This window comes from Aquarana catesbeiana, linkage group LG07, assembly GCF_042186555.1.
Source record: "Aquarana catesbeiana isolate 2022-GZ linkage group LG07, ASM4218655v1, whole genome shotgun sequence".
Taxonomy (NCBI): domain Eukaryota; kingdom Metazoa; phylum Chordata; class Amphibia; order Anura; family Ranidae; genus Aquarana; species Aquarana catesbeiana.
This window is the reverse complement of record NC_133330.1, coordinates 108,430,668-108,449,593: the sequence shown is the minus strand read 5'-3', so window position 1 is coordinate 108,449,593 and position 18,926 is coordinate 108,430,668. Positions and strand designations below refer to the sequence as shown.

The 18,926-nt window shown below is 40.2% G+C and overlaps 1 protein-coding gene across 3 annotated transcripts in view; it reads right to left on the bottom strand.

Annotated features, from left to right (window-relative positions):
* Positions 1-18,926, bottom strand: part of LG07H22orf23 (linkage group 07 C22orf23 homolog) — an 86,201-nt gene that overhangs the window by 45,258 nt on the left and 22,017 nt on the right. For 2 of the 3 annotated variants that reach the window (XM_073592604.1, XM_073592605.1), the window contains exon 2: positions 3,051-3,155. In XM_073592604.1, the coding sequence (XP_073448705.1) occupies positions 3,051-3,155 (105 nt within the window). Of the gene's footprint in view, positions 1-3,050; positions 3,161-18,926 lie in introns of all 3 variants that reach the window. The other variant, XM_073592606.1, reaches the window with a different exon arrangement.

Below are 18,926 nucleotides of genomic sequence, written 5' to 3'. Positions count from 1 at the left end.
AGCTGAATGTTATCCTATGTGTCCATGCATATACATAGGGTGTTTGAAGGTATATTTTAAGCTCAGCATTTAGAGGCTGATGGGGATCTGATTTCTGGAGGATCAGATGGCATCGCCCATAGAGAAGAGTGGGCTGTGTCTGTTCTGCATAAGCAGAGGGGACACGGACCAGCCATCCACCTGCTCAGCAGGGATCAGCAGACAGCTTCCCCGTTCAGCAGGCGAACTTCAGCAGAGCCTGCCCCGTGTGGAAGGAGCCTAAAGCAAAACTTCACTCTCTCAATCAACAGATTTTTTTTAATCATTATGACGCTATCATTAATAAATAGATAGGAATGTATATAATACTTGTAAACTTTTTTTTTTATATTTGTTCAGTTACTTCCTGGTTTCCAGGCCTAAGCAAAGGATGTCATACATCCCAAGAGTTTTTAGGAGGGAAGGAGGGGTTTTCTCAGCTAAGCACACCCTCCCGTCTGCATGCTTGAGCTAAGGGCAGATTGTTTTCAGGAACTAAATGCTACATTAATTATCTGCCCTTACACAAAATGGCCGTGGCCAGAAATGCTGAGTTGGAGTTTTCCACAGTGATTTCTCAGCAAAATAGAGCATGGAGACATGGATGGAAGTGTGTGTTTGCTTTGAATATTAACAATGAATTACAATGTAAATATAATTTTTGGTTTGTGGTGTTCAGATACAGTGTAGTACTCCATATTCCCATCGCACACGTTCCTGGTATAAGCTATAAAGGTTTGGGTGCTGTAGCAACAACCAGCTGGATACTGGTTCAAGTCACAACGTAGATATTTGCCAGTACACCAAGGTTCAGCACAAAGTGGCGTCCAAACAGTTTCGTTTATTGCATAATCACAACACAAGAAGATGCAACGTTTCGGAGTCATGAAGGACCCCTTCGTCAGGCATGTGATGACGAAGGGATCCTGCGTGACTCCGAAACGTTGCACCTTCTTGTGTTATGATCATGCAATAAACTAAACCGTTTGGACGCCACTTTGTGGTGATCTTTGGTGTGCTGGCAAATATCTACGCAGATACAGTGTAGTTCCCCTTAGGTAAATTTCTCTGTGATTACATTGATATGAAGGCTTAACTTTGAATGGATTTCACACTAAAATGAGAGACCACTTTGGTAGTGCAGGTGTTTGACTATGGTGGTGAAATGGGTTAATTTTGAATGCTTAGGATGGTTGCTTGTCAACACTGGGGAGTTTCCTGTTGGTAACATTTTTCTTGATGCAATTCACATGCATGTGCACACAGGTGAGCTTGGAAATATGGGAATACTTGAAACTGTGCCTTGCTTACTCACATATCTGTGAGTCTGCTGTCATACCCCCACAATCATACCCTCTGTACTCCTTCCTTGAACATACTGCCTACCATAATACCTCTGCTTTCCTCCTTCCCTCTGGACATATTGTCTGCCCGTATACCCTCCCCAATATACCGTCCCCATCCTACCCTGCACATACTGCCCACTGTCCTGCTCTCCGCACTCCTCTCCTGCACTGCCCACTATCATTCCTTGTACACTTTTCCCTACACATACCCTCTATTCCTCTCCCTTGCACATACAGCCTGCTCCCATACCCTATGCATGCCTTGAAATCTCATACCATCCACATTCCTCACCTGCACATACAGGTCACTTTTATACCTTTTGCATTCCTCTCCTGAAATGATGCCCTTTCTCATACCCTATGCACATACTGCCTGCTCTTATACCTTCCACATACTGCCAGCACTTATACCCTTCTCACTCTTTTCCTGCACATACTGCCCACTGTCATACCCTCTGCACTCCCCACCTGTACATACTGCTCTCTTTTATACCCTCTGCACTCTTCCCCTGCACATATACAGTACTATCTGCTGTTATAGCCACCGTACTCCTCCTCTTAACATACTATTTGCCTTTATGCCTTCTGCACTCCTCCACTGCACATACTCTAGTCCTTCCACAGGTCCCCCCTGCACATACTGCCTGCTATGTCTGCTTTCTGCACTTATCTGCTATACATACTGCACCACCATGACACTTCTTCAGCATTGCCTGTTCTTGAACTGGCACACTTTTGCTAGTTTCACAGAGAGCATACTGCACCCTCTCCTTTTTTCACCAAGAAGAGCCTTTAGTGAGGTAAATAATCCACAAAGCTAGGTAGCAAGGGGTAGTGAAAATTAATGCTGATGATTAAACACATCTAGTTTTGAAGGTCATGTAGGTCTGTGGTTCTCAACCTCCATTCTCAAGTACATCCAACAGGCCATGTTTACAGGTTTTCCTTTATCTTGCAGAGGTGCTTTAAATCTGAGTCAATGGCTTGGTATTTTGGAAAGCTATTTTATCTAAGAGAAATTCCCAAAAACATGGCCTGTTGGGGGTACTTGAGGACTGAGCTTGAGAACCACTGGTGTAGGTTATCTTGTGTTTTTCCAAATGCTTATGTTAAACAGGATGTAAATATAAAATTATAGGTATTACAACTCTCAGCATTAAAGTGGATGTAAACCCTCATATATACCGAGCCTCAGATGACACACAGGGATGAAACAAATCTCCCTACATAAGTTTTAGATGTATATCTGCTGTCTTCAGCTTTATATATTCTTTAGAAAGTTCAGATGTGTTAGGAAAGTTTCTCTTCCTGGTTATCACTGCAGTAAAGCCTGGGCATACAGCCAAGACAGCTGATTGGAGGAAAGGCACACAACCCCTCTCCTCATAGGTAGAGACTTTCAGTTCTGTTCTTTGATTTGTTCAGGGCACTGCTAATCTATTTATAGCATCCTCCCAACACAAAACTTCTATCTCTGTGTTGGAGAACATATCAGGAGTTCTCATGCTGATAACAAAAGAATGGGGAAGGAGAAAGCTACGGGACATAGGGCTTTGAAGAGAGATAAGAAAACACTGCAGCTATATGTGTCCAACTCAAATTTAATGAAATCGAGTTTACATCCACTTTAAGTTTAGTCTTAGCAACAATGATATTGACAGCCATTTACTAAATATGTAACATCACCTTTCAGCAGGTCCCGAGTTTCTTTGCTGTACTGAGTTGGTTTTGGACTGTTCCAGAAACCAGTACCCAACGACACTTGAACATTTCCATCCTGCCTTGACATAGCTATGCTATGAAAATCAGAACAAAGTAAATTAATCAGTTCTTTAATCCTCGAGCGACATGTTGTAGCCTGTGTGCTAACAGTGAACTGTATGTTTTCCATACTAATATACTGCTATTTTTAAGGAAAGTAAGGCTGGCTACACATTATACAATATCCATGTACAATTTTCTTTTAGATTTTACCAAAACCATATAATATGAGGTCAAACCTAAACACTTTCACACACTTTGTATGAAATGAGGCAGGCCTTTGCACTACATAGTTGAATATGTATATATTGAATACATAGTTATATATATATATATATATATATATATACATACAGTATCTCACAAAAGTGAGTACACCCCTCACACCTTTTGTAAATATTTTATCTTTTTATGTGACAACACTGAAGAAATGTAACTTTGCTACAATGTAAAGTAGTGAATGTACAGCTTGTATAACAGTGTAAATTTGCTGTCCCCTCAAAATGACTAAACACACAGCCATTAATGTCTAAACTGCTGGCAACAAAAGAGAGTACAACCCTAAGTGAAAATCTCCAAATTGGGCCCAAAGTGTCAATATTTTGTGTGGCCACCATTATTTTCCAGCACTGCCTTAACCCTCTTGGGCATGGAGTTCACCAGAGCTTCACAGGTTGCCACTGGAGTCCTCTTCCACTCCTCCATGACGACATTACGGAGCTGGTGGATGTTAGAGACCTTGAGCTCCTCCACCTTCCGTTTGACGATACCCTACAGATGCCCTTTACCCTCAGCATCTTTAGAAAGGCATTGGTCATCTTGGAGGTGTGTTTGGGGTCGTTATCATGTTGGAATACTGCCCTGTGGCCCAGTCGCTGAAGAGAGGGAAAAATGCTCTGCTTCAGTATGTCACAGTACATGTTGGTATTCATAGTTCCCTCAATGAACTGTAGCTCCCCAGTGCCAGCAGCACTCATGCAGCCCCAGGCCATGACACTCCCACCACCATGCTTGACTGTAGGCAAGACACACTTGTCTTTGTACTCCTCAGCTGGTTGCCGCAACTCATGCTTGACACCATCTGAACCAAATAAGTTTATCTTGGTCTGATCAGACCACAGGACATGGTTCCAGTAATCCATGTCCTTAGTCTGCTTGTCTTCAGCAAACTGTTTGCGGGCTTTCTTGTACATCATCTTTAGAAGAGGCTTCCTTCTGGGACGACAGCCATGCAGACCACTTTGATGCAGTGTGCGGCGTATGGCCTGAGCACTGACAGGCTGACCCCCCACCCCTTCAACCTCTGCAGCAATGCTGGCAGCACTCATATGTCTATTTCTCAAAAACAATCTCTGGATATGACGCTGAGCACGTGCACTCAACTTCTTTGGTCGACCATGGCGAGGCCTGTTCTGAGTGGAACCTGTCCTGTTAATCCGCTGTATGGTCACAAGACACCGGGGAGGAAAAATTGCTAATTAGACCCAATTTGGACATTTTCACTTAGGGGTGTACTCACTTTTGTTGCCAGCGTTTTAGACATTAATGGCTGTGTGTTTAGTTATTTTGAGGGGACAGCAAATTTACACTGTTATTCAAGCTGTATACTCACTACTTTACATTGTAGGAAAGTGTAATTTCTTCAGTGTTGTCACATGAAAAGATATAATAAAATATTTACAACAATGTGAGGGGTGTACTCACTTTTATACTAACCTAGGGTCTTGTAAACCCCATACAAGAGACCTTCTGGAAGCTCAGAGAGTATTAACCCCCACACCTAATGCCCCGTACACACGATCGGACTTTCCGTCAACAAAACTGTGGATTTTTGTTTGAAGGATGTTGGCTCCAACTTGTCTTGCGTACAAACGGTCACACAAATTTTGGCCAACAATTACTAACATAGTGACGTACAAGACGTACGTGATATCTCCATATCTCCGCTTCCGGCTCGTACTTGATTCTAAGCATGCGTGGACTTTTGTCCGACGGACTTGTGTACAAACGATCTGAAAGTCTGACAACAAACATTTGTTGGCGGAAAATTTGAGAACCTGCTAGCCAACATTTGTTGGCGGAAAGTCTGACAGCAAATGTTCGATGGAGCATACACACAGTCGGACTTTCCACCAACAAGCTCACATCCAACATTTGCTGTCGGAAAAAATCTGATTGTGTGTACAGGGCATAAGGGTAAAACAAATCTTAATGACTAAGCCCAATTTTGCAACTTTGACATGTGTTAGTAAAACCGTACATATAAGAACTACTGCATCCAGGTGGATTATACCTTGTTTTTTTCAGGACAAATTGGGCTTTCATTTGGTGGTAAATGGTAATGGATATCATTTTTTTTATATTATCAAAGGAAAACTGGTCCAAAATAGTAAAAAATAAATACTTTTTTTTTTTAAATTTAGCTGTAACCCTGCTACTACCATAACCTACCATCAAAGAGCAACCCAAAACAAATTCTCCCGCTCCTGATGATCACAGCGATACCACATATGTGTATGTTAGTTGTTGTATGTACCCGTAGTACAGCCCAGAAACAATAGTGCACAGTCAGAGGCTATCACAGGGATCAGGTGACCCAGAATCTAACATTCCGGGTCCCGATCGCTAGATTTTTTTTTTTTAAACGTTTTGGCGTGGGGGGGTCCCCCTCTGAATCCATACTTGACCTGAAGGGCCTGGTATGGACCTAGTTGGGGACCCCATGCTGTTTTTTTCGCATTTTTTTTCATATGCAGCTGTCAGCCTGGAACCCCACTGAAGCTGATGACTCGTCGGTTGTTAACCACTTCAATACCAGGCACTTTTGCCCTTCCTGCCCAGGACAATTTTCAGCTTTCGGCATTGTCGCACTTTCAATCACAATTGCAAGGTCATGCAACACTGTACCCAAACTAATATATACCAAAGAAAAAGGAGCAAAGGGCGGGACTTTAAATGAGGACACACGGGGGCAGGTACAAAAGTCAAGTATAAAACAGGTTTTATTATATTCAATATTGTCATATTCACATGATTTCAAATGTACATAGCTACTATTCTTACTCTATGTTTCATCAAAGTATACATTCCAACAAGGACTTATAATTACATTACATGAACAGTTTAATAACTAAAATCTTGAGTAGAGGATATATGACACATTAAAGTGTCAAATAGACAGGTTACAAAAAAGAAAGCAATGAGTGGAAATGGAACGTTCATATATAATTGTTGGTGAGGTACGCCTATAGGTAGATGAAAGCTCTACGCGTTTCGGGGCTTAATTGCCACTCTTCAGGAGCAAAAACCAAGGGTAACCTGGGGATATGGAAAACAGTCATATTTAAAGGGAGAAAAATGCTTTGGGAGAAAATAGTGGATAAATGTGGAGTGTGTTCCCCACATAGTACACCTAACCCATCAAACTTACATGCATATACTTGCGCACAGATAGCGGGGCCCCGCAAGTCAGGTCAGCCAATGATGTCACGCTCTGGAGCTGAGGGGGCCCCCTGGGGCAGCACACCACCAACCCAAGCACCACCCCAGATGGGTCACAGAGAGAAAGCCTGGTGATGATTGGTGAGATGAAGAAAAATATAAAATAGACGGGGCAGTGATCCCCAGAGAAATGGAGAGCCTGTGAAAAATAAGTGACATATATATTAAACTGATAGGCGACGTGTAAAATAAATGATGAGTGGAAACGAAGTGAAGGGAAGGGGAAAAGTGGAGGCAAAGGGAAAAGGAAAGGTGAAAACAAACAGAGAAGGGAGAGGCTGAGGTAGAAAGTGAGGGAGGAAAGAAGTAATGGGGGTGGCAAAGAGAAACTTTACCTGCTGCAAAGTGAGTAGGGATGAATTGCCAAGGTGCATGAAAGTGCCAGGGAGGAGGTGACCCAAACTAAATTTTTTTCATTTTCTTCCCACAAATAAAGCTTTCTTTTGGTGGCTGCAGGGGGATGAACGTCATCAGTAGTGGACGCGTTTCCTGGGCATGCGCGCTTGGATGGTTAGCAAGCCGCGCAACTGTCTGTTGAAAAAGGGGCGCAGCTTGCTAACCATCCAAGCGTGCATGCCCAGGAAACGCGTCCACTACTGATGACGTCATCCCCCTGCAGCCAGAGGTCTCGTGTGCTCCAAGCCTCGTTCTGAGGCCGCTCCTCTGTGTATAAAGCCGGCTTATTATACCCGGAAGAGCTGTCTACACCACCACGGCAGAGACTGTCTACAGGCACAGGACCGGAAGCGCCATCCTTGACATATACTATCATGCCTGTTTTAACTACTTAAATGTGAGTTTACCTTTGTTTTATTAAAAGTAATTTTATTCATAAAAACGACTGCACCCAGAGGCGCCTCTCCACTTGTTGTCATCTTTAAGTAAACTTTGATCGCCCTCACCACATCAAGCGAGTGAAGCGACCTTTCCCCCCTAGTTTTAGGGTTTGGAAAAAATAAAGGTAAAATGATATCCTGATTCAAATGAAAATTGGAAAACACCTTTGGTAAAAAAATCCGGACGAGGGCGCATGACCACTTTGTCCTGATGAAGAATCAAGAAAAGGTTCTTTGCAAGAAAGGGCAGCCAATTCTGACACCCTTCTAGCTGATGTTATAGCCACCAAAAAAAACAATTTGCTGGCCAATAGGACAATAGGAATATGCCTAATAGGTTCAAACGGTTGATTCTGTAAGGCTGACAGCACCAAATTTAGGTCCCAGGGGCATAAAGGCGGTTTAACCGGCGGCCTCAGGTGCGTTACTCCTTTGACAAAGGTTTGTACCAAAGAATGGGATGCAATTGGTCTTTGGAAAAAAAAGGATAAGGCCGAAATCTGTCCTTTAATTGTCCCCAAAGCCAGCTTCAAGTCTACTCCCGCTTGAAGAAAGGCAAGAACTCTTCCAATCGTAAACTTACGAGGGTTCAACTTCCTGCCCTCACAACAGGAAATGTATGACTTCCAGACTCTATAGTAAATAGTTCTAGAAACTGACTTTCTAGCATTTATCAGAGTAAACATGACTGAACCCGTAATACCACGGTATTTCAATACTCTGGTCTCAATAGCCATGCCATCAAATTCAGCAACCGTAAAGAAGGATTGAATATGGGTCCTTGAGACAACAGGTCTGGACGGCACAGAAGGGCCAATGGGTCCCCCACTGCCAACTTCACAAACTCCGTGTACCAAGATCTCCGGGGCCACACTGGGGCTACCAGGATCACTGGCTTTCGTTCCTCCTGTATTCTGCGTAGTAAGTGCAGCAGAATTTGGATCGGAGGGAAAGCATATATCAGAGAATACTGATCCCAAGGAACTAATGCGTCTGTCCCGACAGCAAGTGGATCCTTGGTTCTGGATACAAACCTGTCCAGTTTGGTATTGAATCTGGATGCCAGCAGATCCACATCTGGGGTCCCCCAGTGTTGGCAGATCTGTAGAAAAACTTCAGGATGCATGGACCATTCCCCTGGCAACAATTTTTGGCGACTTAGGAAGTCTGCCTGCCAATTGTCCACCCCCGGTATAAACACTGCCGAAAGAAACGGCACATGCTTTTCTGCCCAAGTCAATATGTGATTTACTTCTCTTTGGGCTGCCCGGCTCCTGGTACCTCCCTCGTGGTTGATATATGCCACTACCGTGGAGTTGTCGGACTGGACTCGGACAGGAAGACCCCGCAACCTAGATGTCCAGAAGCGCAGAGCCAGACGAGCTGCCCGAATCTCCAATAGATTGATGGGCAAGGTCTTTTCTGCCTGGGACCATACTCCCTGGACAGATGCCTCCTCCAGGACTGCTCCCCAGCCGAGACGACTGGCGTCTGTAGTTAACGGTACAAGAACTAATGCGCAAAACCACAACCTCATATGTGAAATAAACAGTACTAAAATCCGGTACCAGATAAAAAAGCTGCCAACATAAATGGGTGCACTCAATACCCTAATACATAATTAATAAAATAAGATAATATGTGGCGCTATTCTACCCCCCCTGTACCACACTGCAGAAAGCAGATATAATCCTAATTTGTCAATCACCTTCCTACCATTCAACAAAGGGAATCTGCGAAGAACTCCAGTGTCTATCTAAATGATGGTGACAAAAAACTAACTTGATGATAAATACATATTGTAAAAATCAGAAAATTTCTTACATACCAACTAATAATAATAAAGTGACTGTGTGCACAAATGTAATTCCTAGTGCAATGACCAAATCAAAAATGACATAAGTGTCAAAAATATTACAGAATATAGTGACATCAATATGTGGCTGCAAATATATCCCAAACCACTTACTCAAGTGGTAATAAAGTGACTGTGTGCACAAATGTAATTCCTATTAAAATGACCAAATCAAAAAAATGACATAAGTGTATAATACAATATGTAGTGACATAAATACGTGGCTGCAAATATATCCCAAACCACTTACTAAAGTGCAAAAATATTCAGTGTGCAAATGATTCAAATGCTAACGTGTTAAATATCTCATCTCATCAAAATAAAGCAATGCAAATAACCCAAATAAGCAGAAAATATCATAAATAAAAAAATCGCAGCAGCACATAAATACTGTTTAAGCAAAAAGTGACAATAGTGCAACAATGTTGAAATAAAAATATAAAAGTCCAAGAAGTGACAATAGTGCAATATAGTCCACACCAATGTTAATGTCATGCAGAATGTGACTTCAGGTGTTCACACAAAAAAGTCTATTTAAAAGGTGCATATGGCAGTGACTTGTGCTGTTCTTCTAATTAGCTTCTGGTGCACACACCAATAGTTCCCCCCAGCCTCTCACCTCCAATAGCGGCCCCCAAATGAGCCAAGTAAGGCAGAAGGATAATGTGATGGTAGAGGGGTTTCCTGCAGCGATACACCTTTCCTGAGGGATGCCCGTGGATCTGGCTCTCCGTCTCACCACTCGCCTCTCACAGCAGTCCCACAGCAGTAGTTGAAAAGACAGGAAAAAACTCCCATAGTGTAGTAATTCAAGTAGCAATTTATTGAAACAAACGTAGTAACTTACATAGAAGTTTAAGAACAAGCAGTAAAAGCAATGTTGCGGCTTCCGGGTTCGGCCGTCCCCGGGAAGCGTCGGCACCTGGCTCCTCCTACCCTGACGCGTTGCGTCACACCACGTGACTTTCTCAAAGGGATGAGGAGTCCGGTGCCTGCTAGCCAGTTAAAATAGACGCCGCTGTCATAGCAACGGCATACACAAACATAAAAACAATTCTCCCTGCATATTAGATGCACTTGGTGGAAGGTATAGATGATACATGAGTCCAAATTACTTATTACATGATCAATAATCCTTATTATAAGTAAGACTCAACAAGAGGAACAACATATGCTAATAAAAAATATAAAAATAAAAATAAAAAATGAATAAATCTAATGTCCCATTGACATCTGAGTATCCCACAGCTCATACACCACCTGCGCCATCTGGTGGTGACTGATATAGCTTCCCACAGCAGTATAAATCCCTGGGGAGGAAGAGTGGAAAAATAACAAAGAAACACACAAATATAATGGGAAAAAACACTATACTACTAGTCCAGCTCCCTGGACCTAGCAACACTAATTCAATAGGCCCATATAATAGAGTAAAGGCACATAAGGGATACGCAAATAGGACAGGCTTTTTCAAAGACAGAAGAATTCTCATCTAGGCCAATCGAGATCAAGCTTACTCGACATAAAGAATATAAGAAATCACCAAAGAACTTGACATGCAATGTCATAATGTACGATCGAACCAAGTGGCCCAATCTGCTTATTACTAACCAACAAGGGGGTTACAATATAAATCAGATGAGAAGTATTATAAAAATATGTTAAAATAACTAACAGGAAAAAAATTATAAAAAATAAAAAATTATTTTGTTCAAAATTGTTTATAAATAATTAAAAATTCTAAAAAATATTTATTTAAAAATTAGAGATAAAACAGTTCAGATCAAATTCCACGTTATGTCTTGAAGGCGATAAAGTTCGTAATTCGTGGATCCATCTGGACTCTGCCTGGCTAATTCTAATAATTTTATTGTCGCCCCTCCAGTGGGGTTTATATTTTTCTATTCCACATACTCTCAGAGATAAAGGGTCACTGTTATGGTACTCTGCGTAATGTTTAGATAAACTATGCTTATCATAGCTCTTTTTAATATTACGTACACGCTCTTTTAGTCTCATCCACAGTGCCCTCTTGGTTCTGCCGACATATTGGATATGACAGGGGCACTCCAAAAGATAGACAACCCCTTCACTCCTACACAAGATAAAGTCCTCTATCTCATAATTTTGTGCTGTAACAGTGGACTTAAAACTTAATTTTTTCTTCTTATCTTCTCTCGCGTGTCTACAAGTATAACAATTTTTACATGGATAAAACCCCTTACCTTCAAAGAAGGAGAATTTTTTCTTTTTTGGGGGGTCTAAGACATTTTTTGCCAAACGGTCCCTTAATGTCGGGGCCCTCCTATACACAAATTTTGGTAGGTTTGATAGAATAGGTCCTAAATGACGATCCGTTTTGATGATGTCCCAATACTTTTTAATATTTTTTTCAATTTGTTTATATTGGATGTTGAGGTCCATGATGAAGGGTACATTATCTTGCTGAATTAAATTTTTTTCTCCATCCTGTATTAATTTTTCTCTATCCATTAATGTAACATCCTTTATTTTTTCTTCAATAAATTTGGCATCATATCCCTTCTGGACAAACCTTTCTCCAATCATTTTAGCTTGTTCCAGGAATGTTTCTTTCTTAGTGCAATTGCGTCTAAGTCTAACCAATTGACCCTTTGGTATGTTGTCCAACCATAATGAATGGTGGCAACTATCCAGCGGTAAGTAACTATTCCTGTCTACTGCTTTAAAATACGTCTGGGTGCATAACTTTATTCCTTCTTTCTTAATTTGGAGATCTAAAAAATTGATTTTCTCGTCACTGATCTCCCAGGTCAATTTTATATTTTTATTATTAGTATTAAGATAAAAACAGAAGTCAATAAGGCTCTCTCTATTGCCACTCCAGATAATAAAAATATCATCAATAAAACGTTTAAAAACTGTTAGTTGTTGTGGTCGATTACTATACAATACTTCTTCTTCCCATTCTGACATATATAGGTTCGCCACACTGGGTGCATATTTAGCGCCCATTGTAATTCCGCATATTTGTTTGTAATAATTATTATTATGCCAGAAATAGTTGGAGTCCAAGCTGTATTTCAAACAATCTAATAGGAATCTTCTTTGTTTACATTTCAAGTTACTAAACTTCCTCAAGGCCCATTTGGTTGCCTGTACCGCTTCATCATGATTAATAATTGTGTACAAGGACGAAACATCAGCCGTTGCCAAATATACCGGGCCATCACTCAGAGTCACATCATTGAGGAGTTGAATAAGATGTTTAGTGTCCCTCAGATACGAACTCGTCATTTTTACTACTGGCTGTAGGAACCAGTCAATGTATTCGCCAATTCTTACGCCTACCGAATTGATACCGTTAACTATAGGCCTCCCTGGGGGTTTGTACTTATCCTTGTGGATTTTAGGTAGCGTATAGATTACAGGTATCTTACAAGTTTTCGGCTGTAGGTATACGGCTTCTTTTTTATTAAGGAGGCCTTTATCTACTCCTTTCTGCACAACCTTCGCCAATACTTTTTTGTATTTTATCATTGGATTGCTTAATAATAGCTGGTAGGTATCCTTATCATTGACCTGTCTATTCAATTCTTCATTGTAATCCTCCTTAGATTGAACAACTATGGCTCCTCCCTTGTCGGCCTGTCTTATTACAATGTCATTTCTTGCTTCTAATTTTTTTATACCATTTCTTATACTTCTTGCATCCCACACCTTTTTCACTTTTAGTTCTTGTAGATCTCTTAAAATCATTCTTTTAAACACTTCAATGTGTCCATCTTTCCCAGTAGGTGGGTTGAAGAGAGATTTATTCCTCAAATTACTAAATACAATTCCATTATTATTAGGTATAGTGGCAGCTCTTCTTTCTAATGGATTACTGATCATGTATTTTTTTATATTGAGACTCCTGATGAATTTGTTGATATCCACATATGTATTGAACTTATTGAGGTTTGTAATGGAAATTTGTAAGTTCTGTATATAATTGTATTGTATTTTGTATGTATTGCACACTGCCCTCACTGTGCAACAGCACTAATAATGTTTTCAGTAAATGTTTACATTCTTTCGAGTCCTGATTAGAATAAGCCTGCCTATGTAACGCCCCTTGTTACGATAAACCTACAATTGTAATATTAATGTGATACCTACGTAATCATGTGCATAAAAACCTTCAATTGCGTCATAATAAAGCAGAACAGTAATTTGGAAAGATGCTGAGCGTATCTTTTGTGTCTGTTCCCTACTGCAGTAGTTATTATTAATTTGGAACCACTAATCAAAAAGAGGATAGGAGTTGCCTATCATCAATTCAACCGAGTCAGCATGGCGAGCCAGCCAGGAGGGGATTCCAGGTGACCCTGAGTATCCGAAACGAGGAGCTTGAGACGATCCGGGAATTTCTGATAATCAGCCGGCTGAGGTAAGCCTTTTGCTTACATTTGAGTTATCAGACTTCCTTGATCGGTAAGGCATTTTCGGGACAAAGGGTACCTATTTTACTCCCCTTAATCGAACTGTATTGATTGGTGGTTATATGTTATGTTGTCCCTGTCTACTGTCCATCGGAGTGTTATAGATAAGAAAGGGAAGAATAGTGCTGTTCACAGGTATATGTAGTACATCTGCTAGATAAAGTAGTTTAGAGGCAAGAGGGTATAGGCACAAGTAGAGAAGAGAGAAGACTGGCCAGTCATTATGGGCATTGAATTAAGTAAGGGAATGAAGGGTAAGAGACCCTCAAAAATGCCCAGCGCAAGAGGAGCGCTATATATGAACCAAAGGTGCGGTTCCGCCTATACTGAGCCCCTAGATTAATGGTTAGAGTGGACAGGGATCCACAATGGGTAACTGGGTTACCAAGGTCCACAGAGACTAAGAATCATGCAGAGTAAACAGCTAGAGAAACAGCTATCTATGTGAGCAGGATGGATCAAGGGTGACATTAGAACTAGACAGAAAGGGACATTTTCATGTTAAGTTGTGGGATGAATTTGGGATCAGGCACTACAACTATTAGAGTCAGAAACAGAGAAATGAGAGGTAAAACAGAATACTTTACATGTTGTCAGAGAGGGAAGATGGGATGAGCACTCTGGCTGCCCATCTGATCATAGAAGCTAGATATAAAAGATATCTGAACAAAATAAGGAAAGCAGAATTTAGGCAGGGAAATATTAAAGAGTTAAAAGAAAGTGAGAGAATGATATGCATGTGTTGTGCACAAATGGGAAAAATGTAAGCGATTTTAGAGAGATATTGGTGTATGCGTGTGCGAATGCTGGGACCTTTAGTTCTATTGCTTGTGTGTGTCATGTACGCAGATGTGACCCCCTCCTTTGTGCTCTCATGAAAGAAATGTGGCTGGGATGAGAGGTTAGTGATAAGCTGGAAAGACATCATGCCAATTCCAGTTTTTTAGACAAAACATTTATAACAAAATGTGCCGGGTTAACGAATCTAATGGTAAACAATGTGATCACAATTATTTTGAATCTGTTTTCCAAACATGGTAAAATGAAGGTTACATTTAACCGTGTATTACACAAATTGAATATCCTTTGATAGTGGAAACACTGCATTTAAAAAAGGGAAATTAAGTAAAATTAAGTAATAATGAGTATTAATTTCTAATATGAGTTTAACAATTATATAGATATATTGAAACTGGTTTAGACAACCTTTGGTTGGAAATGAAATCCAGGTTAATGGGGAAATTTGTAATGAATGAGATTAGTTTAGATTAAGATAACAATTTTGTAATTTTACATTTATACAATAAGCTCTTATTGAGAGAAAAAAAAGATTAAGATGAGGTTGTTATTTTGAATAAAGCTGCCATAATATTTAACAAAGCCAAGATGGATGGAATACATAAGAAGTTCTTCTATAAAAATGAAATTTTAAGGTTTTTGATAATAACTTGATGTGCGGTCCATGATGTAAGAGTAATATTAAATAAAATTTAAATATAACAGACCCATCACATCAAGTCCACACACCCTGTTAGGATAGATGCCGCCTGCAGCCAGTTGTTTTATAGTTTTTGATGCTTTCTGGTCCATCATACAGATTCTTGGTCCTTTTGTTTTTATTTATTTTTATTTTTGAAATCCAAAGCAGAATGTGTGGATTGTGAAATGATGTGCCCCTTTTTCTTGTAAGTACAGTGGTATAAGCAGAAGAATATTTTGGATTTATGGGCATCTCTCCATGACCGCAGGGTATTGTTATCATTTATTATAATATTGCCAGGAAAAAGTTGTCTTTTGAAACATGAAACTGGAGTTCTTACACAAATAGTGTGATAGAAAACAAGACATTGTAATATATTTATGCAAGCTGGACCCAGTAATGAAGGGTTCATCCCGATATATCAGAGCTGTAGCTTTTATGCAAAGGTGCTATTAGACAAAGTTAGATATTGTTTTGGTCAATGGTCCGACATTCTGTGCAGCAAATTTACAGCTAACTAAATGTTTGTCTAATGAAAGGTTTAAAATATGAGTTTGTTTATGTACAAATCTAACAATGAAAAACGCGTACATTTATTCAAAAGAAAGGAAAAGACGCATGTGTTAAATTGATGACATAGGAATCAGCTGCTGTGAGCCCAGTGCAGGACACACTCCCTGAAGACCCAGATATTACATTTTTTGTAGATTTGAGTATGCAGTTTATCACCCAGAAGGATACTCTGTATTCAAAGTCATTGGATCCTTTTTCCCCAGCTCAAGAAGCAGAGCTCCATGTTTTAGCAAAGCCTGTGAGCTATAAAAAGAGTGTATATTTATATAGATAGTCGAGATATAGAGAGCTTTTGGTTCCATTTGAAGGGCCAGAAGTTTGTTTTTACTTCGGCAGGTAAACCAATAAAGCATGCCAAGTTAATTTGATTGGCTGTTTTCAGCCTTCCAGGTTCTTGCTGAGGTAGCCATATTAACTTTCATACATGGAAGCAGACCAGGTGACTCTAAGGATGCTGCATTTACAGCCCCGGACACTTGATGGGTCTGTGCAACTCACAGATTCCACCCTAGTTCTGGCCCAGTATAGCTGGGAATAATAATTATACTTTAAGGACCCCAGAACGAGAACAACAAGTGGTCCACAGGGGGCAACTTCTTATGAAACAGGACTTTGGAAAAGGTGATCATTTATGTCTGCCAGCCACTCTTTTCCCTTCAGCTTGACACATGGACCGTGTCATCAGTCACAAGCAGTTATGGCTGCCTTAGTAAATGAGCGTGGGATAGAGCCAGGGTTCACCACAGTTGTTTTTATAACACACCACTTCTTGTTTTACCTGTTACCAAAGGTGTTACCAAAAGCTGAACATCCCTCCCAGAGATTACATAAAAGATATATCCAGATGCCCAAGTCAGGATCTTACGAGTATGTATTTTGTCTGTATGGACATGTTTTTTGGATGTCCAGTGGCAAATGCTACTGCAAAGGCCACAGTAAAAAGTGTTATCAGAAGTAGTTTGTAAATACAGAGTGCAGAAAGTACAGAGAGTAACAGAGGAAATCATTTTTATAGGAGAGTCCTTACTAGAAGTTTTGAGGTTTTATTTTTACACCCCCTACTGTCTACAATGTAGCGGACAAAGTAGAGTAAGAAACTAGAAAACTTTTGCCTGAATGTTTTCTTATATTTTATGAAGCCCCTAAGGGGGATATTGGACTCTCTCCCTATGAGATTTTGTTTGGGAGTGTGTTACTCACTTGCTTATATTTTGTCTCAGCAGCTGAAGTCCTCCATTCGGATCTCATGGAGAATGCTGATGATCTTTTAAGGTTTTTTACAAACTCATTTATGTGTTTTCTCCCTAATTCCAGATCCTAAAAGTTTGGAAGGATCTAAAACTAAAGCCAGGTGACTTTTGGATTGTTAAGAGACATTTATATATAAGGAAATGTTTGGAGACTCAATACAGCATCTATTTCATGTACAGTTTTTGCAAAACTTGAAGGAAAAGTCACCTGGATCCACACCAGACACTGCAAAAATGACTAAATTAAAGAAATCTCTGTGTTTGATTTGTTTCCCTCCTGTGATCACAGTCTAGGGTACTTTTTGATTAAATTACTTTAATTGTAAGGGATATATATATATATTTGAAAAGTAGTTCAGCCAAGTTGAAGTCATATTTGTCTTTTGTGCGTCTTCCATTTCATGTAGAATTGTCTGTGTTTACATGTGCTGATAAGTCAGCATGTCCACAATTCAGCTAGAAGGCCATTCTGGCCACAGGAGTGTACAGCCAGTACTCTGTAAATATGTCTTATCAATCATTTGTTTTTCACAATGAAAAGTCATTTTGGTAATGAAAAAGTTGCTTAGCTATTATTTTCTCCACAATGGAGTTTTTGCTTCTTTGGCCAGGACTACCTCCACCTAAGCGTGTGGAGGTTCCAGGTTAAAGGTTATAGCAGGTATGGTTAGTGATCAAAATATTGATCAAAAGAGGGGAGACTGTAATGGAAATTTGTAAGTTCTGTATATAATTGTATTGTATTTTGTATGTATTGCACACTGCCCTCACTGTGCAACAGCACTAATAATGTTTTCAGTAAATGTTTACATTCTTTCGAGTCCTGATTAGAATAAGCCTGCCTATGTAACGCCCCTTGTTACGATAAACCTACAATTGTAATATTAATGTGATACCTACGTAATCATGTGTATAAAAACCTTCAATTGCGTCATAATAAAGCAGAACAGTAATTTGGAAAGATGCTGAGCGTATCTTTTGTGTCTGTTCCCTACTGCAGTAGTTATTATTAATTTGGAACCACTAATCAATATGAGGATAGGAGTTGCCTATCATCAATTCAACCCAGTCAGGTTCTTCCTTGGGGCGAACTTTAATCCCTTGTCTAGTACTTTAATTTATTCTGGTGTTAGTTCTACCCCGCTAATATTGATGATACCTTCCCCTACTGTTCTCTTTTCCTTTTGTTTTTTGATTCCTGTTCGGCATCCTCTTCTCGTTTTTCGTTTTTTCCTTTCTTTTTTTCTACAGATCTTCTCGAGGTGTTCCTTTGATATTCTGCCCTGTCTTGGTCCCTCTGTCCTTCCTGTTTCCTGTCTTCTCTCCTTCTTGTTTTTCTGTCCGGACTGGGATTTGGGGTCCGCCTGTCTTGTCTCCGTGGGGGATCCCCTCGATAATATCGTCTCGGGATTCTCGACGGCGTTGCTCTAAAATACGATGAGGTGTTCTTTCTCACTCATATCTATCAGTTTGTTGTTTAGGATACCAAGGAGATCTCCCACCATCATCATACCTTGGTAACTGTTCATATCTATTTTGTATCGGGATGGTGTAGTGATCCATACGTGGGGCAGAGTCCCTTCTTCTATTTTCATATTGAGAGTATCTCTCATCTCTCTCAGGTCTTTCATCTCTTCTTATTCTCTCTGAATGATAATTATTTCTTTCTCCACTATTTTCATAGTTTTTCCACCTAGGATATGGGGATCTTCTGTCCCAAGGGGACTGATGGTAGGGTCTCCCTTGGTAGTTATTAGGATATCCATTATTTTTCCAGAAAGGTTTTTTCCAATTGTTACCTTTCCATCTTTGTTTTTGTAGGGGAGTATTATAAGTATTGTAG